The sequence below is a fragment of the Staurois parvus genome, unplaced genomic scaffold (genome assembly GCF_062004578.1).
Source record: "Staurois parvus isolate SC_StPar_1 unplaced genomic scaffold, SC_StPar_1.0 ptg000029l, whole genome shotgun sequence".
Classification (NCBI taxonomy): Eukaryota; Metazoa; Chordata; class Amphibia; order Anura; family Ranidae; genus Staurois; species Staurois parvus.
This window is the reverse complement of record NW_028317825.1, coordinates 9,880,333-9,907,500: the sequence shown is the minus strand read 5'-3', so window position 1 is coordinate 9,907,500 and position 27,168 is coordinate 9,880,333. Positions and strand designations below refer to the sequence as shown.

Sequence of the window (27,168 nt, the reverse complement as noted above, 5' to 3'; positions counted from 1 at the left end):
AGAAAGAAAAGATCAAAGACGGGATCAAACTGCCTTTTTACAGAGTGTGGATTAAACCCTAAGGTTCCACAGTGAGTATAACAAGCATGCTTTACTGCAAATACGGACTAATTTTACTGTTGTGGGTTTAGTAACACTTTATTTGAACAATCTGACATTAGATGCTGATTGGTTGCTATGCACAGCTGCACCAGATTCCATGTACATCAGTTTTAGTAAATCTCCATAGTAATCTTCTTGATTTTCCTGATTTTTGAAAGGCTGGCCACCACTTAGGACATCAGTGGGTGATGTCAGACTTTGGCAGGTACAATCACACAGTTAATACCTTCTGATTATGAAGGTTCTTTTGATTGTGGTGAAAATTTTTTTTTTTTTTCAGCAGCCCCTGAACTTTCCTTTGTTTTATTATGTGTCCATGTACATAGTCGTTTACAGTGGTTTAAAGTCACATTCAGGAGTAGAGTTTACCGGCGTTCCAAACGCTTGTAACCGCGTGTAAACACTTGTAAATGTGTTTAGATGCGTTTTTGGGCTAGTCCATATCCAGATGCTGTCCAGTGCCTTTTTTTTATTAATAAAAAATGCATGCTCAGCGTTTTCTATGTATTCAAATGGACCTAGTACACCAGTGCAGTCAGTTTCAGGTTTCGCGTGCAGGAAAAAATGTTAGCACTTGCTGCATTATTTCTGCACAAAACTGTACTGGAACACATCAAAACACAGCAAAAAAGCACAAGGAGTGTTGTGTGCACTCCAGAAAGCATCCGGAGGCATTGCAGCACTATGTAGCCCCTCCCACAGTACCAAGAATGTTTCACAAGCCACTTTTGCTACAGTTGCAGCACCCATTAGAAAGTAGTGTTCTCTCTGCTTCTGCCCTCTCTATTTCTCACAAAATGTCTGAAATAGTTAATTATTTACAATTTTTCAGTGCATTCTGGGCATTTGGGAGGGTCTCTTGAGGTTATCTTTTAAAAAAACGCTTCTAACCGCAGACGCGCATAAACACGGTAGGCAAACGTGGCTACACTGATGTTTTTAACCTACGTTTTCTAGCAGTAAGTTTCCAGTGTTCAGAAATGTTTTCCAAACATCCTGTGTACATGAGCCCTTAGTGTCATTGGGATGTCAGTGGCAGTCCGTTCCCCCCCCCCAGTGTCAGAATGCCCACTGCAGTCCTGTAGTCCCGCTATAAGTCGCTGATCGTTGCCATTACTAGTATAAAAAAAAATTCCAGCATATATACTGCCATTTGTAGACGCTATAACTTTCACATGAACCAATTAATTTACATGTATTCAGATTTTTTTTTAGCAAAGACATGTAGCAGAATAAACTTTGGCCTAAATTTATAAAGAAATTTTTGATTTTTTTTTTTTTTTTTCTGGATGTTTTATAGCAAAAAGTCATTTTTTATATGTGTGTGTGTGTGTGTGTGTGTGTGTGTGTATATGTATATATATATATATATATATATATATATATATATATATATATATATATATATATATAGTCAGTTCCATAAATATTGGGACATCGACTCAATTCTAACATTTTTGGCTCTATACACCACCACAATGGATTTGAAATTAAACGAACAAGATGTGCTTTAACTGCAGACTGTCAGCTTTAATTTGAGGGTATTTACATCCAAATCAGGTGAGCGGTGACAAAAGCACATCTTGTTCGTTTCATTTCAAATCCATTGTGGTGGTGTAGAGCCAAAAATGTTAGAATTGTGTGTGTGTGTGTGTGTGTGTGTGTGTGTTAGTACATATTTTTTTTTTTTTTCCAAAATTGTTGTTTTTTTTATAGTGCAAAAAATAAAATTACAGAGGTGATCAAACAACACGGAAAGAAAGCTCTATTTGTGGGAAAAAAAGACATAAATTTCACATGGGTGCAGTGTTGCATGACTGCGCAATTCACAGTTAAAGTAATGCAGCGCCGTATTGCAAAAAAATGACCTGGCCAGGAAGGGGGGTAAATCCTCTGGAGGACAAGTAGTTAACATGAAAATAAATAAGTTGAGATGTGAAATTTTTCGTTTTTCATTTGCAGTATTTTCTGGCGTATAAGACTACTTTTTATACTTAAAAATATACCCCAAAAATCTGGGGTCGTCTTATACGCGGGGTATAAAATGTGAACCTTGAGTTTGTTTGGGTCAAGCTGGCTGGATGTGTGGTAATACTGTACATACAGTATACCGTGCTGAGCCAAGCTGGCTCAAAACAAATGTCCCTATGACAGATTAATCTGTCAGCCCGCTGGATGTGCGGTATATACAGTATACTGCGCTGAGCCAAGCGGTTTCAAAATGTACCGGTACGTCCCTACTGTAATCAGCCCACTGGATGTGTGTGTGTACGGTAGCTGCGGCTACATACAGTATACATTGGGCCAATCACGGCGAGTGATGTATTCTACTAATGAATACAAAGCCTGCTCGGATTGGCTTTGTAGTCAGAGAGGTGGGCTGATGATGTCACAACCTCAGCCAATCCGAGCAGGCTTTGTATTCATTAGTAGAATACATCGCTCGCCATGATTGGCCCAGTGTATGCTGTATGTAGTCTCAGCTACTGTACATACACACATCCAACGGTCTGATTACCGTAGGGATGTACCGGTACGTTTTGAAACCGCTTAGCTCAGTATACTGTATATACCGCACATCCAGCGGGCTGACAGATTAATCTGTCATAGGGACATTTGTTTTGAGCCAGCTTGGCTCAGCGCGGTATACTGTATGTACATTACTGCACATCCAGCGGGCTGTATATATACTGTATGTAGCCGAAGCTACTGTATTACCGCACATCCAGCGGGCTGTATATATACTGTATGTAGCCGAAGCTACTGTATTACCGCACATCCAGCGGTAACCATCTGATTTGGAATTTGGTCCATATGATGACTGTCTTACAAATGTATCACAATATGTCATTCATGAACTTATGATGTCAGAGAATGAACATGAGGAGTTTGAAGGATTTTAAGTACCAGTGTTTTAAATGGTGTTGCCTCGGAAGGGGGGTAGTTTTATACGGCGAGTATAGCCCAAAACCTATGTTTTAACTGGAAAATTAGGGGGTCGTCTTATACACCCAGTCGCCTTATACGCCGGAAAATACGGTAGTTGCATAATAATTATGCACACTAATAGTTGCCCAACAATTGTGCACACATAGATATTAGAAGAAAGACAAAACCTCACTTTTATTTTTCTTAAATATTGTGGTTTGAGGTTTAATGACATTTTGGCTTGACCGAGAGCACTATAGTTGTTCAATAATGAAATGAAAAATATATCTTGCCTAATAGTTTTGCACACAGTGTATGTCTTTTGTAGGTGACTTACCTGTGCTAGTTTACACATATAGAAAATATGATTTATAAAAATTAGGGTAATGTTTTTAGTGTTGCTCCCACTGACCACATGCCAGCTTTAATTCTCTAGGCTTGGTTGAATACATTGACAGCTGGAGTCTGATAGGCTGCTACGAGTAACTAAATTTTTTTTTTTTTCACCCATTGAGAGACTCAGGAATTCATGAATTCTGATACTGTTGGGATATATTGCTGCTTGCAGGAGCTTTTGACACTAGCAAAGAAAGTCTTTGAATCTAGCCTGCATTTAACATGTCTGTCATGCCTTCGTTTTTTGCTAGTGTCCTAGGTTGATGGACATGTTTTCCTCAGCACTGCTGAAAACAAGACTTGATTTTGCAGACCTTTTATTTTGTAATACTTCTTTATTGCCGTCAATCAAGATTCTTGATAGACCTCTAATAAGTTGCAAATGGTAAAGACATATGCGCTGCTATGTTCCAATTAAAGTGATATCAGGGAAGAAGATTGCTGCACTCACTACTCTGGTGTACTCACACTCAAAATATCTCCCCATAAATAAAACCATACATTTTGAGAACATAAAGTTAACAGTCCAAAGAAATGTGTAACAGAATTATGATAACGAATGTCCAATCTAGTATATTATTGAGTCAACATCCAGCAATAATCAACACCTTGCATGAATTGTGGTCCCACTCCCTGCTCACCTTGACCATTGACCTATAAGTTCTAATAGGCCAAAAATGCTTTATAAGGAAAATGTGTCTCCAAATTTCTGTTTGTTCCCCATATTATGCCTCTTTAAACTTCAGATCCGTGCAAAATGAAACAAAAACATACCATAGTGCAACACCGTTTTTGTATAACCAAAAAGTAAATGACACAGGTCCTGACTCTGTTTTTATCCTGTGTAATATTTGCTCACAAAACTGAGGGTGGGTTATATGGGCAATGGCTTCAGCATTTTTTTGTTTGCCAACTTCTGGCAGCAGTCAAATCCAATTGTTTCAGAACTCCTAAATCCCAATTTCCCTCAATGAACTTCACAAAAAAAGATTTTATACTTTTTTTTTGGCTGCTTTTTTTTTTAATTAACCTCCTTGGCGGTATGATTCTTTCCGATTTTTTTTTTTGTGCTGAAAGCGGTACCATTTTTTTGCATGGAAATATGTAGTTTTTTATTGTAGGCTGTAATTTTTAGGAATAACTCACTGAAATCTGTACGAACAAGAGTCTATTAAACATCCCGGGTAGGATAAAATTTGATACACGAAATCATAAATTATAATTTAATAAATAATATAATAATAAATTTAATTCAATAATATAATCAAACCAAAAACACTGAAATTTGAATATACAGAGGCAAATTCGCACATCACTGAGCAAAGTCGCAAAATCGTTTTCAGTGCCTGATGACGAATTTCCCCACGAATCATTATCACTCAATTCTGCAAGTGGTTCTGATTTACTATTGCTGTTCTAAAACCGCTTTTGACGTAAAGGGACGTTTTTTGGACGCCATGGACTTTTCTAAGTTTCCAGGCAGAAAGAACATTCAAAATGCAGGCAGGGCACAGGACAAAGCAGTAGGGACAAAATATATGTGAAATGCATTGAAACAGCAATGACAGCAAAAATGAAATTTTTTAAAAATTTCAAATTTCCCGCCGGGTCCGGCGCCCGTACATCCCGACGTCACAGGGACCGGAACACAGAAGCCGGATGCTGGCATCGGCCAGAGGAGATGGCCGGGGACGCTGCAGGGGACACATCGCGGGAGCGAAGGACAAGGTAAGTGCTGTAGGGACCCCCAGAGCAGCACCGCATGGTAAGCCCGAGTGTAGCTCGGGGTTACCGCTCTTGGTATAGAAATTTTACCCCGAGCTACACTCGTGATTACCGCTAAGGAGGTTAAAAAATGACCTCCCAGATGCTACCGTTCAAGAGTGATTTTTAATTTGGGGAGTGTGTTGAATAGAGTTTCACTTTTAGTAGAAGGTAGAAAACTCCTGCAATTTAGGAGCAAGTGTCCTTGTCTTTGGTACCTTTTTTGGAGGCCTCTGTTATTGTGACTATTTGTGTGTTCTCTGGCGGAACCTTAGCACTTGGCAGTCATTGGCTTTTTCTTTTCAAACCTAATACAGTGCTAGCTACCAATCCTACTGATTTTGCAGGGTTTCTAAGTCAGATGTGTCGGCTTTCAGTGAAATGCCAGCTGGATTTGCATCATCCTTATTGCTCAGCTAAATTAAGGACCGTGGGAGATGTGTATTGGTCCATCTCTATGTAAAGGTTTGTAACTGCATCTAAACTCTTATTGCAGAATGAGGGCTTATTTATCAAACGTGATAGCAGTTAAGACGAGCTAATCTCTCTAGTAGTGATACTTTTTCACAACGGCTTGACCATTTGTGGTGAGTAGTCATTCCCAATATATTTGCCAGCTCATGGTGAACATATTCAGATAATGCTGTATTTTCTCATGTTGCTAAGAGGCGCTAGGGCACTGTTTTTTACTTGACGTGACTTTAGCCAATGTGCTGTACATGGAGAAAAAAATGTTTTGGTGCTTGACTTTGTGACAATGGGATACAGTTTAATTTCAACAAGGCGTGCTGTCTGCATGGATCCTGTATGCTTTGTGTTTAACGTCTGTTTTTGAAGTGATCTAATTTAGCTTAGATGAGCTTACTTGGGTCCCTCATAGGCAGCCAAACTTCTCATTGGCAGGAGATGATATCTGTCTGTTGCTGTAACTGTGCCCAGCGAAATTTGCTGCAATATTTTTTCAGGTTTTCATCCTAGTGACCTAATTAAGGCAAACAGTGCCCAGCTTGGACCCTTTACTTGTGAATTATGGACTATGAGAGATTAACTTTGAAGTGATCTATTGTGTGATTTTAGTTTTTTGCATACCTTTTAAGACTACAGGCACAGTACCTCTGTCTTTTAAAGGGGAACCTTACCCATAACAACTTGATAAAAATTAGCGTTCTTTAGCAGGGAGCATACATTACACATTAATAATTATGCTACCAAAATTAGTGTGTGCTGTTAATTACCTTCAGCATTGTTTCTGTTTCTTTTCGCTGGAGGCTGCCATTTTGCTGAAGCCCAGAGCCACTGAACAGCAGTAAATCTTAAGGGTGTCAGCAGATTGGCCTCTACATTTTCGGCACAGTACTGAAAAACAGAGCGTAACTGAACATGTGCAAAGCATGGCAAGGCAGTATACTACTGGATTTTAAACAGTATAGGCACTTATTTTTAATGTTTTACATATCTCTATCTGCAAAAGGGGCCAGCCTGAAGTGATCTAGCAGGACTTAATTTTCTGACTGCATTTCCACCTTAAAGAAATATGTGAGCTGTTATTGCAAGCCTTCATTTTTCACATGTCAGTCTAGTTCAGCTACTAGAAAAAAAACAAGAAAACCTTTTGAAAATTCCAGTTGCCTGTCCTGTGTCTGAGCGGTGGTTCTGAAAATTATGAAGTCATTTGTCAGCCATAATAGGACAGCAATGACAGCTTGCAGGATGGGTATAATATAACATGACTCCGACAACCTTACCTTATGAGTCATGTAATTTTTGAATGATATAGTACTTGCTAGCATGATTTATTTTTTTTTAATCCAAAAGTGGAGATGTCTCTTAAGTTAGTCTTCGGTCACACTACACACAGCAGCTCTACATCGTGGGATGTAAATGTTAAAGACTTTAAATCTTTGGAAATATAGTTTGGTACTTTTAACCACTTCCCGTCCGCCCTATAGCAGAAATACTGCTACAGGGCGGCACTGTGCGCAAAATCATGTGTGTATATATACGTGATTTTGGATTTCCGGGTAGCCGCCATTCGCAGCTGCGGCTGTTAGTCACTGGGTCCCGGCTGGTGATTACTCGCTGGCGCCCGGTGATTGCCCAGGATCTCTGATGGGGAGGAGAACTGTTTGTAAACAAAACAGTTCTCCTTTCTGTTAGCTCGTGCACACTGCTTTGCATGGCTGTTCACAGCCATACAAAGCAGTGTGCTTATAGTGAAGCACAGACACATGGCACCATAGTAAAACACACCCAGCACACAATTTACCCTTTGATCACCACTCATGTTAACCCCTTCCTGCCCAGTGCCATTAATACAGTGTCTGTGCTAATGCACTGAAAAACAGTGTTTTTTTTTTTGTTTTTTTTTTAAGCACCGATCACTTGGTCAGTGACACCAAGTCAGTTCCCCCAGTGTCAGAATGCTCCCCGCAGTCCCGCTATAAGTTGCTAATCGCTGCCATTACTAGTAAAAATAAATAAATTCCGGTATCCGCCATTTGTAGACGCTATAACTATCACGTAAACCAATTAATTCACACGTATTGGGATTTTTGTTAGCAAAGACATGTAGCAGAATACATTTTGGCCTAAATTTATGACGAAATTATATTTTTTAAATTTCTCACTGGACATTTTTAATAGCAAAAAGTAAAAAATATTTTTTCTCAAAATTACATATTTACATAGTTAGTCTGGATGAAAAAAGACAAAAGTCTATCCAGTTTAATCATAAACCAAAAACAAAAAAAAGGTTATAATCCTATACCCACAGTTGATCCAAAGGAAGGAAAAAAAACAAGCAAAGCATGATCCAATTTGCTCCTGCAGGGAAAACATTCCTTCCTGATCCCCTGAGAGGCAATCGGATAGTCCCTGGATCAACTTAAAATGTTAGTATACAGTTGTATTCTGTATATCTAAGAAAAATTGTCGGTCTTTTTTTTTTATTTTTATAGTGCAATAAATAAAAACGCACAGGCGATCAAATACCACTGAAAGAAAGCTCAATACGTGGTGAAAAAAGGACGTAAATTTCATTTGGGTGTAGCGTTGCATGACCGCGCAATTATCCGTTAAAGTAACGCAGCGCCGTAACGCAAAAAAAGGCCTGGTCAGGAAGGGGTGTAAATCCTTTGGAGGGCAAGTGGTTAAAGTACACTGTTTGATCACAAAGAAAGAAAACTCCAAAGGTTTTTACAGTCCTTGATAAATATTTGTTCGGTAATAAAGCTTTGATCAGCAGAAGTTATTCAGCAACAATTACCTTTTTAATTTCCGCTTTATCCTCTGATTGTGTACATAAAAATGTCTTTTTATCCTCAAGGTCAACATCATTTCCATTCAGGAACATCCTGCACTGCCATAAATACAATATCCTGGTGTTTATTAATACATAGTTGCACAGCCTATAATAATGAGAGTAGTACATATTTATAAAATAGGCTCACTTATCTCCGATCTGCCCTTTCAGAGATGCATATCTCTACGATATTTAGCCAGTAATCAAGATTTTGCTTTGAGCATAAACTACATATTTCTGAAATTGTAGTGGGGACAGCCAATGAAAACATATTATACAAAGGGTGGGAAGGTGATCAAAGCGGAATATGGGTTAGAAGGAGAGCTCATGGATTTAGGGGAGGATATAAAAAGAAGTAATGGATTGAAGCAGGAGGCTTGAGTGCAGAGTAAGGAAAAGTAGCAGTGTGTGAAGAACAAAGGATTTCATTGAATGGGTAATCTCTGACTTTTCGCTTGTTACAGTAATCTTGGCATAGATTGAAAGACACGACCATTTAGTTCTGATTGCATTGAATGCAATTTTAAATCCTGAAGACAAAGTTAGAAAGTGTGCTAATTAATACCGCCAGTGGTGGCTAGTGACATTCAACTACTAGATGCATCATTTATATTTATATCCACACTAGCTATAATATGACCTGGATAAATGAGAATGTTCACAGATACTAACCACTACAGTAAAACACTTCATTATTTAGTAATAAAGCTTTGTAGGTCTGGCCACATTTCCCAGTAATCTGGACTGTTTTTCAGCACTAGGAAGGAGAATACTTAATACTTCCCTTTTTATAGGAATCTTACAGTGTTCAGTGTTTTACATTTAAAAAAAACCCAGAATATTGTGTGTTCCAACAGTGACTGCCTGAGTAAGGCTCCATGTACACGGGACACTTCTGAATGATGGAAACTGCTGAAAAATGTAGGTTAAAAAAGTCTATTTAGCCATGTTTGCATACCGCGTTTATGAGCGTTTGCGTTTTAGAAGCGTTCTTTAAAGATAACCCCAGGAGACCTTCCAAAATGCACTGAAAAGCAGTAAACAATTAACTATTTCAGACATTTTGAGAGAGAGCAGAAGCAGAGAGCATTGTTTGTTGAGATTAGCTGTCCTTCCTTTTTTTTTTTTTTTTGTTGTGTTTGGATGCATTCCAGCTCATTTCTGTACAGAAATTATTGCAGCAGTGTCTAACATATTTTCTTTCATGCAAAACCTCAAAGTATGGTGTAGCAGGTCAATTTGAGTAGCTGAAAAATTCTTTGCATGCATTTTTCATGATGAAAAAAGGCTCTGGACAGCATCTGGAAATGGAAGAGTTAAAAAAAATTTCCAAACGCTTATAAACGCGGTTAGCCACTTTTACAAGCGTTGGTGTTTGAAACACTGATAAAATCTACTCCTGAACGCAAGTTTGGTGCTTTAAAACCGACTCTACACTCAACTGCCTGTAAACTACATGGTGTACATGGACACATAGGAAAACATTAGGGAGAGTTCAGGGGCTGCTGAAAAAAACGCAGAAAAGCTCCCAAACGTGAGTTTATCAGCTGCAGTGTACATGGAGCCTAAGAGCTGAGAAGGAAAACGACATGAGTTGGGAAAGATTATTACACCACTTAACACCTTTCTAGGACTAACCCCAATCAGCAAGTTTTATAAAATACCTGTTGATCTAGCTAGAACTGGAATAACTTTGCCTGTGTGCTGACCTAAAAGTATAAGGCTTCATGCATACTACTGTTTTTTTAAGTTCTTAGAAGCTGTTTTTTTTTTTCTCCTGCTCCTAGAAGCTAAATGGTGTTAGCCAAAAGTAACGTGCATGGACAAATAGGCGATTATTGATTTTTCAGCTTCTAGGAGCAGAAAGAATAATAGTTTGTGTAGAGGTCTTTGGAGCATTTTTCCAGCAGAAAAAAACGCTAAATGCCCCTAAAACGCTCCTAACAGCTTTTTTTTCAGCTTTTTTTTTTTCTTCATGTACTGTAAAAATGCTAATAAAATGCTTATTCTCCTAAATGCTTCTAAATACTGTTAAAACGCTACTACAAGTTGGCATAAAAACGCTATTATCAGCGTTGAGTTTTTTTAGCGTTTTTTTTAAAATTCTAAAACACACTAGTGTGCATGGAACCTAGAACAGTGTTCTGCTATTTGTGTAAACTACGAATCCCGTAATCCTTTATATAATGGAGTTGAACATAGTCAGTCATGTTTGAAATCCAGCCTGGATGGCAATCATGGCTCCTTCCATGTGTACAGTGGAGAAGTGATTGCAGACATCCTGGGATAGGAAGTGTTAGGCTGGCCATTGATTTAAAAAAAAAAAAAACACAAACTTATTCCACCATCCACACATACAGTCAGAATACACTGATCAGCACTGCAGCCAATCGGCAGCAGTCCACTGATCGAGGAAAAATTTCCAACAGTCCCGTTGGACAGAAGCTGATCATTAAATCATTCCCTACTGAACTGGCTGAATTTCGGCTAGCTTTATTCACAGGATTACCAGGTGATAATAGAGAGGGAAAGAAGACTGCAAAAGAACACTAATGCAGCCACTACTTCTAAGGACTGATCAGCTGTCAACGTTCACTGAATTTGCCACATTTTTGCAAGTGTTGCAAGTTTTTTGGACACTCATCCCAGGAAGAAGGGGGCATGTATGTAGGTATGTATGTACTGAATGCATATGTATAAATTTTTAAAGCCAATAGATCCACTCTTAAAACACTTCTTGATTGTTCCTTTGGGGAATTTATCAGTTGTTCTGCTGGTGGCTGGTTGTTATCAGAACAAAACATGGTATGAAATCTCTCCAGCAGATATTAAAAAGGCGCTTTTGTTTTTGTTTTTTTTTTCTTTTTTTTAGAGTATATGTATAGCCATACACCATCTTCCTTTGATTATGGATAAAGTAAGGTAAACCTAAAGTGTTATTAAACCCACAACCGTAAAATCCATCTGTCAGTAAAGCATGCTTGTTATACTCACTGTGGAACCTAAGGGGTTAATCCTCTGCATTGTGTAAAAAAGGATGTTTGATCTTCTCTTCTCTGATCCTCCCCTTTTTTCAGTGCTCCCTAAATATTTCCTGATAGAACATAGTTTAGAGTCACTCTAGCCATACATACCAATCTGAGCATGTGCAGAGCTTTTTTTTTTTCCTTGGGAGGGTGCGTGTGATCAGCACTGTCCAGACATATGGTCAGGGGTCCTGCATCTTCCTAGAGCAGAATGAAAACTCCTTCTACAAGCTTTAACCAGTGCTCAGCAGGACACTGATAGAAGTCACAAAACTTCTTTATACTGCTGATGAGAAAAGGTATTTAGCAGTTTATATTTACTAAAATAATTGCATTTCCATGTTTTGTGTACTGTGGGAGACCAGATGTAGTGAATGCAGGGTCCTGGGTTTAGGTTCCTGGGTTTAGTAACACTTTAAAACCCCACCAGGTAATTTTTTTACTGTTTGTGTCCTGTTGAGGAAATGTTTTCACTTCCTGTCCCAGACCAAAGAATAAAACATTCTCAAACAGTGAGGCAAATTCGCTTTTTAGACAGTTGTTTCCACAACATGTCTCCCTATTGCAGGGCTTGACAAATCCCAGGCACCAGGTCGCCATGGAGACTAGAAATTGTGTCCTGTCACCTGCATTTACACACTACCTCCCAGAGACTTCAATGGGAAATAGCGCCATATAGACTTCAATGGGAAATAGCGCCATATAGACTTCAATGGGAAATAGTGCCCCATAGACTTCGCTGGGAAAATTCCTTTCAATTACAATCCTATGTGAACACTTATCTTTGCATGCCACTCTATCCTATCACTTGCATGTCTGGAATGCATGGCTTCAAACTCGCACAGGACCCTTTTCATAATGGCACTCAAAGTAGAATATGTGTGGATCATATCTGTGTGAACCACCTCACTAGATACACAAAATATTTAGCCAGTCATGCAAATCTGTGCTTTTTAAAAAGTAATCCAGAATCGCATGTGTGTGAGCCAGGGCAGCACCATTTAAACCTGGGCGTTTTGGGATCGCGGCAGAATCTCTGATCACAAAACTCAGGTTCAGGTGCCGTTTATTTTTAGTGGCACCTAAAACGTGGTGAGGTTTTGCCGTGTCTGTTGTGTGGCAAATCGCATCGCGTTAAGTCCCAGGCGCTGACAACCCATGCTATGTTAAAATAAACTGGTTCCTAACTTTTTTTTAGCTGGCTCCTACATTCAAAGCAAATTTGTCAAGCCCCGCCCTATTGGAAGATATTCCCTTCCCCCTTGTTTTGGGAACAGCACTAACATTTTGGATTTTTCCTTACTTTCTCTGTGACAGTGGTCACCAGGACTAATAGCGGGGTGAATAACCAGTGAGGACACAGACAAACCTAACAGACTCTTAACTTCACACATTGTCTATAAAACTACTTTATTCATGTTAGGCCTGAAGAAAATGATAACCTGCAATGGCGTGAAGGCTGGTATTATTACGGTGTAATGGCATATCCACGGAACTTTTTTTTTTTTTCTCAAACAGGTTCCCAAATGGCCCTCAGGCACGTCTAGCTTTGTGTGTCAAGTGCAGCAACCTTATTTCCCTCATCTGTCTACGGATAGGGAGAGAAATGGTCCAGCAGCATCTTGGTGATGCTCTCAGAATCTTCTTCAGCAACTTCACTGTAATGCAGGAAATCCTTCAGCAGGTATGCCTGCGTTCATTATTTTTCTGTCTACTTATATGATACTGATGGGTATATGTGGGTCTGTAATTTGCCTCCTCTAAAAGTGATGACAGTTATCAAAATAATGCATAGCTCTATTAACCAGCAGTGAAGTTCTGGAGTTCAAACAGTCCAGAGTGCGATTTTGAAGCTGATGTTGCTACATGAGTGTAGAGCTGGTGGTCTCCCATTGAGTATTCTCTGCATAATTCTGAAGACAGTACCCTGGGTTTTGGAGGACAGGAAATTCCTTGATTTGAATAAGCCCTGAGCAACTGAAGTGAACAGAGCTGTGCTTTAGTTTTGTGTGTGTGTGTGTGTGTGTGTGTGTGTGTGTGTGTGTGTGTGTACACACGCACTATATTGCCAAAAGTATTGGGATGCCTGCCTTTACACGCACAGGAACCTTAATGGCGTCTTAGTCCATATGGCTCGATATTGAGTTGGCCCGCCCTCTGCAACTCTAACAGCTTCAACTCTTCTAGGAAGGCTGTCCACAAGGTTTAAGAGTGTGTCTATGGGAATGTTTGACTACTCTTCCAGAAACGCATTTGTGAGGTCAGGCACTGATGTCGGAGTGAGAAGGCCTGGCTCACAGTCTCCACGCTAATTCATCAAAGGTGTTCTATTGGGTTGAGGTCAGAACTGTTCACACAAAGTTGGGAGTATGAAATTGTCCAAAATGTCTTGGTATGCTGACGCCTTAAGAGTTCCCTTCACTGGAACTAAGGGGCCAAGCCTAACCCCTGAATAACAACCCCACACCTCAACCCCCCCCTCCACCAAACTTTACACTTGACACAATGCAGTCAGGCAAGTACCGTTCTCCTGGCAACCACCAAACCCAGACACGTCCATCGGATTGCCAGACAGAGAAGCGTGATTCGTCACTCCAGAGAACTCGTCTCCACTGCTTTAGATTCCAGTGGCGACGTGTTTTAAACCACTGCATCCGGCGCTTTGCATTGCACTTTGTGATGTAAGGCTTGGATTGTGCTGCTCGGCCATAGAAACCCATTCCATGAAGCTCTCTATGCACTTATTGTGCTAATCTGAAGGCCACACGAAGTTTGGTGGTCTTCAGCTTTTGACTCTGCAGACAGTAGGTGACTTCTGTGTGCTTAAGCTTGTGCTGACTCCATTTTATCATTTTACATGGCCTACCGCTTCGTAGCTGAGTTGCTGCTGTTCCCAGTAGCTTCCACTTTGTTATACTATCCCTAACAGTTGACCGTGGAATATTTAGTAGCAAGGAAATTTCACGGATGGACTTATTACACTGGTGTCTCTCCCAGCCACACATGATGTTTCTGTATATTGAATAATTGTGACAAGCATTCCCATTGTTCCTCTCTATTCCTCACCAATCCTTTTTCATCAGATGGTATGAACAATCTTGCACACTCTCATATGTTTTACACTTAATCCAAAGAATTTGTGAATGTTTCTTTGAAGTTCTCAAAGTTTTATATGAGCTGGATGTTTATTTATGTATTCGTTTAGCTATTTTATTAATTATTTTATTTATTCAGGTACTTAGATGGTCCTGTCAATTTACGCAGCTCTTTACATATACTGTATATTCTACATTCACATCAGTCCCTAACCCTCAAGGGGCGTACAATCTAAAGTCTCTAACTTATATTCATACATACACATAGTAGGGCCAATTTAGACAGGAGCCAATTTACCTACCAACATGTCTTTGGAGTTGTGGGAGGAAACTGGAGTACCGGTAGGAAACCCTATTCAGGCACAGGGAGAACATGCAAACTCCAGGCAGGTGGTGCCGTGGTTGGGATTCAAACCAACGACCCTAGTACTGCCAGGTGGAAGTGCTAACCATTTAGCCACTGTGCTGTCTATATTATTTATTATTATAGCTATTCTGTCATTATTTAATTTGTTAAAGCATGTTTGTCATGACACCCCTCCCTCGTTGACAATACCCATCCCACTATGGGAGTGTCTCTTAAAACTTTTTATATATATAAGGGAGGCTCACTCTTGAACAAATTGGCTCTGAGATGAAGGGATCTCCCTTTGAAACGCATCAGCCATTTTGTAGGGTCTTCCTTGAATTGGGATTCGCACACGACTCTGGCTTTATGGTCCAGCCTTGGACATTATATGCTATTATAACTGTGACGTTTGTGAGTATACAGCACATCTATTATTCTTCAGTAAATTATTTTTATCGCTGAGGTAATGCGCAAGGTTGGTGCGCTTTCTTTTCTTTATTGCAGTACTGAAAGTGCACACTTTCAGGTTTAATTTGAGGATATGTACATCCAAATTGGAGGAAGGATTTAGGAATTAAGGCTCTTAAGAGTAGCCATCCCCCCCTTTTTTTCAAGGGATCAAAAGTAATTGAACAATTGAACCGAAAGCTATTTGATGGCCAGGTGTGGGCTACTTCTTCATTATTTCTTCATTAATAAAGCAGGTATAAGGTCTGGAAATGATTCTAGGTGTGGTATTTGCATTTGGAATCTCAGCCACAGCACCACCTGCCTGGAGTTTGCATGTTTTCCCTGTGCCTGAGTGGGTTTCCTCTGGCTACTCCAGTTTCCTCCCACATGCCAGGGACCTTAGATTGTACGCCTCTTGAGGGTTAGGGACTGATATGAATGTATTGTGTGTGTGTGTGTGTGTGTGTGTGTAAAGCGCTACATAAATTGACAGCGCTGTACGAGTACCAGAAATAAATACAAAAAATCCCATTAGAGAGATAACGGCAACATTAGGAGTGGCCAAATCAACAGTTTGGTACATTCTGAGGAAAAAAGAACGCACTGGTGAGCTCAGCAACATAAAAGGCATGGATGTCCATGGAAGACAGCAGTGGTGGATGATCGCAGGATCCTCTACCTGGTAAAGAAAAACCCATTCACAACATCCATACAAGTGAAGGTCACACTCCAGGAGGTGGGCGTATCACCGTCAAAGTCTACAATCAAGATAAGACTTCACGAGAGCAAATACAGAGGTTTCACCACAAGGTGCAAACCATTCATAAGCCTGAAGAATAGAAAAGCAGATTAGACTTTGCCAAAAAATATCTAAACAAGCCAGACCAGTTCTGGAAAAGCATTCTTTGGACGGATGAAAATAAGATTAATCTGTACCAGAATGACGGGAAGAAATAAGTGTGGAGAAGACTTGGAACAGCTCATGATCCAAAGCACACGTCATCTGTAAAATATGATGGAGGCAGTGTGATGGCATGGGCATGCATGGCTTCCAGTGGCACTGGGTCATTGGTGTTTATTTATGACAGAAGACAGAAGCAGCCAGATGAATTCTGCAGTGTTTAGAGAGATACTGTCAGCCCAGATTCAGCCAAATGCAGCAAAGTTGATTGCTGCATGCCTCACAGTACAGATGGACAATGATCCAAAACGCACTGCAGAAGCAACCTAGGAGCTTTTGAAGGAGAAGGGGAATATTCTACAATGGCCGAGTCAATCACCTGATCTCAACCCATTTAAGCATGAATTTCACTTGCTGAAGGCAAAACTAAAGGCAGAAAGACCTACAAACAAAGAACAACTGAAGACAACTGCAGTTTGAGCCTGGCAAAGCATCAGAAAAGAGGAAACCCAGTCTTTGGTAATGTCCATGGGTTCCACATTTCAGGCAGTCATTGCCAGTAAAGGATTTTCAACAAAATATTAAAAATGAACATTTTATTTATGATTATATTCATTTGTCTAATTACATTTGAGCCCCTGATAATGGAGGGACTGTATAAAAAAAAAATGGTTGCAGTTCCTAAAATTTGTACTTGATATTTATGCTAAACCCCTTGAATTAAAGCTGAAAGTCTGCACTTCAAATTTATTTGGATTATTTGTTTTGTTTTAATTTATTTTGGTGGCATACAGAGCCAAAAGTATGAAAATTGTGCCTGTGTCCAAATATATATAGGCCTAACTGTATATATAAAAAGTAGCACTACCCCCTTGGGGGTCGCCAATAAACTTGGGTCCCCCTATACACATCTTTCTGCTTCTCACTCCTCTCCCACCGCCACTCACTTGCTCCTGAGCAGGCTTATACTTTTAAGGGAGTCCCAGCCCCTTTGCAAGCCTGCTGGGGATTGGCTGAGGTCCCTCGAGTGTAGCCATCCATTCCTCAAATCCACCCACTGCGCCTCCAAGGCCTTCCTCCAAAAGCCTCAGATCAGGGGGAAATTCCAGAGGGGCTGACCTGCAAAGTCTGTTAGACCTGAGCTGCTAATCAGCTCCTCAATAACCATTAGTGTCTAGCTCCCCCTAGCTAAACTAGGAGGGTGCTACATACAGTGTGTGTTTGTAATATCTATCATACTGTATATACAGTTGTGGCCAAAATTATTCAACCCCCAATGCTGTAAAGGGGTTTAGGGACTATAGTGTACATTTGGAATTGTATTCAGAATCAAATCCTACAAGGACGTTGTAACTACCCAAATGCAACTAAAATGACATCAATTGTTTATGTAATACAGTAGTAAATGGTTCTTATGTGGTTTCTTCATTGCCACAATTATTCAACCCCTTAAAGACTACCACTCTGAAGAACAGAGGTTCATACAGGTGCTTTCCATCAGGTATTGAAAACACCTGTGGATGTCACCGAGCAGCAATCAAGCATAATAAGCACCAATTAGGCAGCTTTAAAATGACTGTGATACTCAGCTCCTTCTAGACATTTACTGGTGTGGTTACAAACATGGTGAAGGCAAGAGAATGGTCCAGGAAGACAAGAGAAGAGGTGATTTCTCTTCACAGGAAGGGCAATGGCTATAAGAAGATTGCAAAGATGTTAAACATACCAAGAGACACCTTAGGAAGCATCATTCGCAAATTCAAGGCAAAGGGCACTGTTGAAACGCTACCTGGTCGTGGCAGAAAGAAGATGCTGACTTCGACTGCTGTGCGCTACCTGAAGCGTAGAGTGGAGAGAAGTCCCCGTGTGACTGCTGAGGAACTGAGAAAAGATTTGTCAGATGTGGGTACAGAAGTTTCAGCCCAGACAATAAGACGCACACTGCGTAATGAAGGCCTCCGTGCCAGAACTCCCAGGCGTACCCCCTTGCTGTCTCCAAAGAATAAGAAGAGTCGACTGCAGTATGCCAAAAGCCATGTGGACAAACCACAAAAGTTGTGGGATAGTGTTCTGTGGACTGATGAAACAAAATTAGAACTGTTTGGGCCCATGGATCAACGCTATGTTTGGAGGAGGAAGAACAAGGCCTATGATGAAAAGAACACCTTGCCTACTGTGAAGCATGGTGGAGGGTCAATCATGCTTTGGGGCTGTTTTGCTTCTGCAGGTACAGGGAAGCTTCAGCGTGTGCAAGGTACCATGAATTCTCTTCAGTACCAGGAGATATTGGATGGAAACGTGATGCAGTCCGTCACACACCTGAGGCTTGGGAGACGTTGGACCTTTCAACAGGACAATGATCCCAAGCATACCTCCAAGTCCACTAGAGCATGGTTGCAGAGGAAAGGCTGGAACATTTTGGAGTGGCCATCGCAGTCACCAGACTTAAATCCGATTGAGAACCTCTGGTGGGACTTAAAGAAAGCAGTTGCAGTGCGCAAGCCTAAGAATGTGACTGAACTGGAGGCCTTTGCCCATGAAGAATGGGCGAAGATACCCGTAGATCGCTGCAAGACACTTGTGTCAAGCTATGCTTCACGTTTAAAAGCTGTTATAACTGTAAAAGGATGCTGTACTAAGTACTAAGATTGAATGTCACTTGGGGGTTGAATAAAACTGATAATGCTGTGAGCACAGAAAAGACATTTGTGGTTATTTCATTATAACTGTTATGTTATATTTGTCTGACCTACAAGTGCCTCTTTAATGTAAATGTAAGCAAGATGACTGAATGATCAAAAGCAATGTCAAACTGGCCAAAACACTCAATTTCAGTGGGGGTTGAATAATTTTGGCCACAACTGTACATGCAGTTTGGCATAGTGGCTAAATAACCAAAATTAACACTCATAGTATGCTTTCATGTTGTCATGGTGAACATTGAAGTTCCTCCTGGTTTTGGAAATATGTACTGTTTTCAAGTGCCAACGTCTGAGAAAAACACAAAAATTGACAGGATTAATAGGCATGCTAGTTTGATATGAAAAATGTGCAACTTTTGAACCAACTTGCTGCTTATTAGACCGAACCAGGGGCGGACTGACCATTTGGAAACTCGGGCACTGCCTAAGGATTCGGGGTCAGTAGGGGGCCCCATGAGATGCCCCTGGTACCTTTTTCATAGGCTTTTTTGAGTTTGGGCAAGGACACAGGGGCCCCACGATCCCCTATTGCCTGGGGGCCCCATGAGTTGTCAGTCCGCCCCTGGACCGAACCGATGATTTTAAGTAATTTGCCTAGGGCTGAAGAAGCTGCAAATATTGTAAATATTATAGCAGGTAAAACCACATATACCTTTTTTTAAAAGTGCAGTTTGCTTGGAGTTTCACTTTAAGGTAAATCGAATAAACCTTCTGACTTTAGAAAAACTGCAGTATTTCTCAAATAGCATTCACTAATTGGTTTAATGCATTCCTTGGAATAAAAGTGAGAGCTGCACTGGGGAAGTGAGGTTAGATTAATGTATTATTGAGGCATGTAATTCAAAGCAAAATATTACATGAGTGTACACACCTGCTGAGATCTCCATCTTTTAAGCATATCTATTCATGCTTATTCCCTCATTCATACCTGAGCATTTTGTCATGTGATTCTCAAAGTGCAGCAATGCTCAAAATGAAGAATCTCATTATTGTCAATAGGCCTCTTCACAACAATTGTGCCATCTGTCGTGTGAAGCTTGGAAAAGTGTTCTTTAAAGGTTCCTTGTTGTAGAATTGCACACTTTTGGCCCTTTGACTGTAATGGGAGTGTCTGGAAAAACATGCTTTACTTGTGTTTTTCAGGTGCTTCCATTTTTAAAGTTTGAAAGCCAAAAAACAAGCAATTCTGCTCCTGTACTGAAATTTGAAATGAACGTACCAAAGAAGAAAAAAAAAAATCTCCATAACACCTGCCTATGCTTAGGCTAAGTGTGAACGTGGGCTAAAGTGTATGTCAGGGCAAAATATAAATATAATATATACAGTGGTACCTTGACCTATGAGTTTAATTTGTTCCATGGCCGAGCTCATAGCTCAATTTGCTCTCACATCAAATCAGTTTTCCCCATTGAAAATAATTAAAATGCTCTTAATCCGTTCCAACCCTCATTTCTAAATAACAAATATTGTATAGAAACATAATAGAGTATGTAAAGATATAATAAGGTTTTATACAGCGTACTTACCTTGGTTTCTTCTTTTCTTATCTTAATTTCTTATCCTAATTTTCGTCACTGTCTTCGCTTTCACTGGTTCTTTCACCGGTTCTTTCTTTGAGGTAAACACGTGAAGAGACCATAAACATGTAAAGAGACCGTGAAAAGACCGAGAGCGCGTGTTGGAGGCGTGTCTCGGAGGCTGGGATGTTGTGGCGTCACAGCTCACTACGCCATCTAGCAGCTCCGTCTCCAGCTCGTACCTCAATTTTTTGCCACGTAACAAAGCAAAATGACTACTCGTACCTCAGAAAACTCTTACCTAAATGCACTCGTAGGTAAAGGTACCACTGTGTGTGTGTGTGTATTGAAAAAAACACACACATTCAGTAGATTTCTTCAATACATGCACTTTTCCACATTTTATTCCTTTTAGAGACCCTGCAAATGCAGAGCAATACCTGTTGATAAGTCAGGAATGCATTTAAGAGCTATTTTTCCTGTTGTGGGCTGACAACACAGTGAATTTTCTGGACTGAAATTGCAAGAAATGGTGTCAGCCCTGCCCAGCTGCCTTTTCTAAACTACAGAATCTCATTTCCTTTATTTCCACAACATAAAAAATAACTGTTCTGAGGTCCAAGATAACAAATGAGAGGTTATTTGTTACACTTCTCAATCGGCTATAACAAAATGCTCTCAGTGGTACATGTAACAGACCAAAAGGTACAAAAAGAGAAGTTCTTTGCTAGGGATTACAGAAACTTTAATAAAAGTTAATTGACTAGTTGCCATATTCTTTAATGCCTATTTTTTTTTTTTTTATTTTTTAGAATTGTGTTATATACAAACATAAGTAATTTTAATTTTTGTTGAATACCTGTTTCATTTTTTTATTTTTTTACAATCTGACATTTCCTGTTTTTTTTTTTCTATTTACTGCTTCTAGATAAAGCCATGTCTTCTCCATAAAAAAAAAAAAAAAAACACGTTCGTATCACTTATATATTTTTACATGGCCACTAATGTCATGTGAAAATGCAATTGTGGAAAAAACACACCGAAAGTAGTGTTTAATGGAAGTGAATCTGGTCTTGCTTACTAGGAAATTTCCATAACCAGAATTGAACAGTCCCGCAGTGCAACCATACATGCAGCATTGGGAACATGTTACATGTTGCACTTTAAAGGATATGTTCACCTTTGGGAATGTTACATGTTTCACTCGTTTTTAATCTGTTAAATAAACCATTTGTTATGTGCAATAACTGCAGAAAAAAATGCGTGTTAATTCTATCATAAACTTGGAGCTTGCCTTGAGTCCTTTTGCATACTTCTTTCACTATTTCAGTAAGCCTAATTAGCCCGTCTAGTTCTTATCTTGGGACCCCAGAATGATTAATTCTCTATGAAAAAAGTCACCAAACATCCACTATCTCCTGCGCTCAAGGACTCAGACCAAACAAAAGTTAATAACGAACAGTGTGTTCATCCACTGTTGATCAAAGGTTGTGCAGCTCTATCATGAAGCTGGGGAAGTTTGATAAAACTGTAGAAGGGGATAAAAAGAGCGCACAAACCTTGCGCATTACCTCAGTAAACAATGTAAAATTTTATTTAGGAAATATAGTCACAAGAGTAGCGATAAAACAGGCATAAAATAACCATAGTCCACACAGGGTTACAGGTCAATCCAAAGGGGAGATAAATCTAATGCTTTTCGAAGGGTTATCCCTTCATCAGTGACACTAAACAGGCTGAAATGCTGTAATACTGACACTGAATGGCTGTCTCCTTGCTATGAAAACTCTGCCAAATTGAAGTCTTTATCTGTCAAACCCAGCTCTGATGAAGAAGGGATCACCCTTCGAAACACGTTCGCTTTTATCTCCCCTTTGGATTGACCTGTAACCCTGTGTGGACTATGGTTATTTTATGCCTGTTTTATCGCTACTCTTGTGAGTATATTTCCTAAATAAAATTATTTATTGTTTACTGAGGTAATGCGCAAGGTTTGTGCGCTATTTCTTTTATCCCCTTCTACTGATTAATTCTCTATGTTGCCAACCATAGGACAGGGATAAGGTTTGAGTAGTTTAACAATGGAAAACTGGGCAGGGTTAATATTCAGTCCATGAAAATGCTGTGCTGCCAGACAACATGAATTAAAATCGGAGTGCATTTATGGCACAGCAACAGGTCTATTTCTGTACTTGTGGGGTCGTTGCATAGATGGGGACATGGGAAAGCGTACTGCTTATATATTTTTTTAAATTTTGCCATGATATACACTTTACATTTGCTAGTGTAGATGAACATGAACTGATCTGCATTTTTTATTTTTTACCAGATAGTTCAGCAAGTGATGATGGCAGCTGCATCCTCATTTATGCCAGATTTTTAGAATCTGCTTCCATTTAACTTATTGCTCTTGCAGATATAGTAAAAAGTATGCCATTTTGTTGCCAAGTGCAGGCAGATCAGACTACGCCTGACCCTAGAATCTGCTTTTCTGAGAAAACTGGCTTTAAACACTTTTCTAGAAGAATAATTCATGCATTAGAAGCTTATCTGGAGCTTGTCTTTTTTTTTTTTTTTTTTAAATCTACATGGTGCCCCTGACAGAAGTGTATTTGTAACTAATAACCTTTCCCCCCCCATCAGCCTTCAATGACTCGAGGGGGAGAAATGTTCTTTTGTCCAATGCACAAATATTGTTACAGCAATTAATTGTTTCTAAGCACTGTGCTATATGCAGAGAGAGCGAGTTACAAAGAATCAAGGTCACTTGTCTGAATGCTTGTCTGTTTTCTTATATCTGAATTCTAGGGTCTGTCTGCAGAGACACAGAATGGTTTGGAGCCATGCATAAAGAGTGTCCACTGCTCAGATGGAATAATGTTACCTGTGGATCTGACTTTAATTGAGGAACTGGAAAAAGTATATAATGCTGAGATGGCATATGCCACATTCATCCCATTTTCCTGTCTCATTGGTGAGTTGCAAACATTGAGGCCACACAGTAACATGCACTCTCAAGGCAATCAAAGGACAAGTCCCCCCTTAACATGCTACAGGAACACTGAAAATGTTTCTTCTATAACGTTCCGTACAAATATAGGATTTAACCCTTTTTTTCTGACAGAGGAAAGGGAGTTCTTGTGTTCACCAAGTATACTCACATGCTTGCATCACAAACTAGCTTATTCAGAGTTGATAGGGCTACAGATAGTTGATTTATACACTTGTGTTTTTCCAATATAAGCCCAATGGTTTGTTAAAGGCCAAAACTGCTATTTCAAGCACAGCTGTAATAAGAGAAATACTTAGGCTGCCTTTTTTAATCTTGTAGATCTGGTTAAATCATACAACTATCAGTACGTTTATAGGCCTGTATGAATAAAATCCTGAAATGCCATATTGTACAGCAACTATATAACTGAAACTACATTTTAGCATTAAAAGCAATTCTTCAGCCTTATCGCAGTGACGGTGTATAGACCTAAGAAAAGCATCTGCTAGCAATAATGTCATCGGCTGCTGCAAGTAAGAGGAATCATTTCTGTGGTCTTCCCTCCTCCACTGATCACTTACTATGTCTGTTGTAAGATTGCAACTATCTGGCAGCTTACAAATTTAGAGGTTCTAAAAGATAAATTTCTTTAATTAAAATAACAAACTTGTTATACTTACCTGCTCTGTGTAATAGTATTGCACAGAGCAGCCCCTTACGTCCTCTTCTGGGTTCTCCCGCCAGGCTGTCCACTCATTTCTCTTCTGTGTGTGCCCCCAAAGCAAGCAGTGAGCTATGAGGGTATATGTATGAGTGTGCTCCCTAAGACAAACACAGCGCTCTCGGCCCCATCCCCTGCTTTCCTCACAGGATGTGACTAACGCAACAGCAGGAGCCAGTTGAGCAGGTGTGCTCACCAGCAAGTGGTAAAACCTTTTTTACCCTAATGCAGGGAATACATTAGGATAAACAAAAAAGGTTTAACTTTAGAACTACCCTGTTTCCACGAAAAGACCTACCCCAAAATTAGGACCTAGTACTAAGTGACAATCCCTCTTGTAAGTAACGGCACCATCAGCTCCCACAGAACCCCCCTACCTCTGTACTCACCGTGGGACAGGGAAGGAACAGATATCTGATGGTGCAGTGTGTTTAGGGGTGGGGCAGGGCATCTCATCCTGCAGCCTAATGCATGGAAGCCAATGCCCCAGGGGTGATCCCTGGCCAGTAGGAAAGAGGCGGAGTGGTGAGTGCACTAGGTGGGAAGATAGGACCCGAAGCTCACTTCTGCATCCCTTGCAACTCACCCCTGCACCCTGTCTGTGGCTCATCTCTGCACCCTGTTTGAAACTCACCTGTCAATTTACCTCTCACAACTGTCATTTGTCATCAGCCAGCCCTCTCTATAGTAACCCTGATCCACAACTGCCTGCAGCTCACCTCTGCACCCCCTGTCCACACCTGTACATGAAAAAAATATGACCTACCCCGAAAATAAATAAGACCTAGTGTTTTTTTTAAATTTTTTTTTTTGAGCCAAAAAAAATTATGACAGTCTTATTTTCAGGGAAACACGGTACTTCAAGGCAGCAGCAGGGAGCTAATCTGTGAAAAAGTAGAAGAACTTAGGTACATTAAGTCTACTATTCAGGTACCAGGATCTGCGTGATTTTATTATAGATGACACCTAAATTAACATCATGCCAACGTTCTAGGGAGAAAGGACGATTAGGGAATTGTTATTGTTTTTACCATTACCAGCTTGTACGTATAGTAAAACATTTCTCAGTCTAACCACGCTTACCGTGAAGCATCCCTTCCTTATATTGATGGTAATTTTTTTTTTTCTTTCAAATGCAACAGGTGTTCCTTTATCCATAATAGAGTTCTTGTACTAAACATTCTCAAGAATTGTCTATTGGCCTTTGAAACAAGGTGTTAAAGCTCAACTCCATTCAAACCGCTTAATACACAGACAAAAAACATATAAATGAATGATTTTACCTGGCAAAGAATTTTGTACATCTGTCCATCCAATTGGAAGATTGCACAGCTCTGTCACACAGTGCATCTGTATCTGGTGGGGCAGGAGGCCTGATTTTTTTTTTTCTACTTAACCTCTGGAAGATTTTACCTTCTTCATGATTGGGATATTTTGGGCTATTCAGCACTGCACTACTTTAACTGACAATTGCACAGTCATGCAACATTTTACCGCAATTAAATTTTTTTTATATGTTTTTTTTTCCAAACAATTAGAGCTTTCTTTTGGTGTTTTTTTTATTATTATATAAAACTGAAAATTTGGGGGGGGGGGGGAAATATCTTTAATCAATTTTTTTATAAATTTAGGCCAAATGTATCTTGCTACATAGGTATTTTTTTTTAAAAAATTGTATATTAATTGGTTTGCGTGAAAGTTATAGCGTCTACAAACTATGGGATATGTACCTGAATTTTTTTTTGCGGTTATACTAGTAATGGTGGTGATCAGCTACTTAGAGGGACTGTGATAGTATGGCAGGCAATCTGACACTAACACATTGTGGGAACTGCCACTGACCTCAACAGTGGCACTAATACAGTGATCACACTCGCCACTTTATTAGGTATACCTGTTCAAATGCTTGGTAACACAAATTGATAATCAGCCAACCACATGGTGGGAGCTCAATGCATTTAGGAATCCTAAATGTGGTGAAGATGACTTGCAGAAGTTCAAACCGAGCATCAGAATGGGGAAGAAAGGGGATTTAAAGGAAACGTTCACCTTTTTTTTTTCTTCTAAATTCCAGCTCTCCTGTGAACCAATATAGCATTAATGTACTTCTTTTGCAGGAATTCAAAAGATGTTTTTACCTTAACTTTCATTTTGCATAGATCCTTCATTTTGGCAAAATGTGCTGAGCGATCAGATAACAGCCTATGTGGATAGAGCTGTAGTACTGAAAGCAGGAAAATTATGTTCTGGGTTCTGTGAAGCTCACCATACACCAGACAATCTGTGCAATCTCCTTTAGATCTACCAGAAACTATGTAGTTGATTGGGGGGGTACACAAAAAGGTGAACTTATCCTTTAAGTGACTTTGAACATTGCATGGTTGTTGGTGCCAGATGGGCTGGTCTGAGCATTTCAAAAAAACTACTGATCTACTGGGATTTTCACACATAACCATCTCTAGGGTTTACAGACAATGGTCAGAAATAGAGAAAATATCCCGTGAGCGGCAGTTGTGTGTACGAAAAAATGCCTGGTTGATGTCAGAGGAGAATGGGCAGACTGGTTCGAGATGATAGGAAACAGTAACTCAAATAACTACTCGTTACAACCATGGTATGCAGAATACCATCTCTGAACGCACAACACATTAAACTTTTAAGCAGATGAACTACGACAGCAGAAGACCACATTGGATGCCACTTCTGTCAGTTAAGAACAGGAAACGGAGGCTACAATTCACACAGGCTCATCAAAATTGGACAATAGAAGATTGGAAAAACGTTGCCTGGTCCGATGAGTCTCGACATTCAGATGGTGGAGTCAGAATTTGGTGTAAACAACAAAAAGCATAGATCCATCCTGCCTTGTATTAATGGTTCAGGGTGGTGGTGGTGGTGTAATGTTGTGAGGGATATTTTCTTGG

General features: G+C 39.9%; 1 protein-coding gene across 1 annotated transcript in view; it reads left to right on the top strand.

Moving 5' to 3' along the window:
* Positions 1-27,168, top strand: part of WDR81 (WD repeat domain 81) — a 104,020-nt gene that overhangs the window by 29,117 nt on the left and 47,735 nt on the right. Inside the window, exons 6-7 of the mRNA XM_089657777.1 lie at positions 13,036-13,201; positions 23,340-23,505. Coding sequence (XP_089513903.1) covers positions 13,036-13,201; positions 23,340-23,505 — 332 coding nt within the window. The remainder of the gene's footprint in view (positions 1-13,035; positions 13,202-23,339; positions 23,506-27,168) is intronic.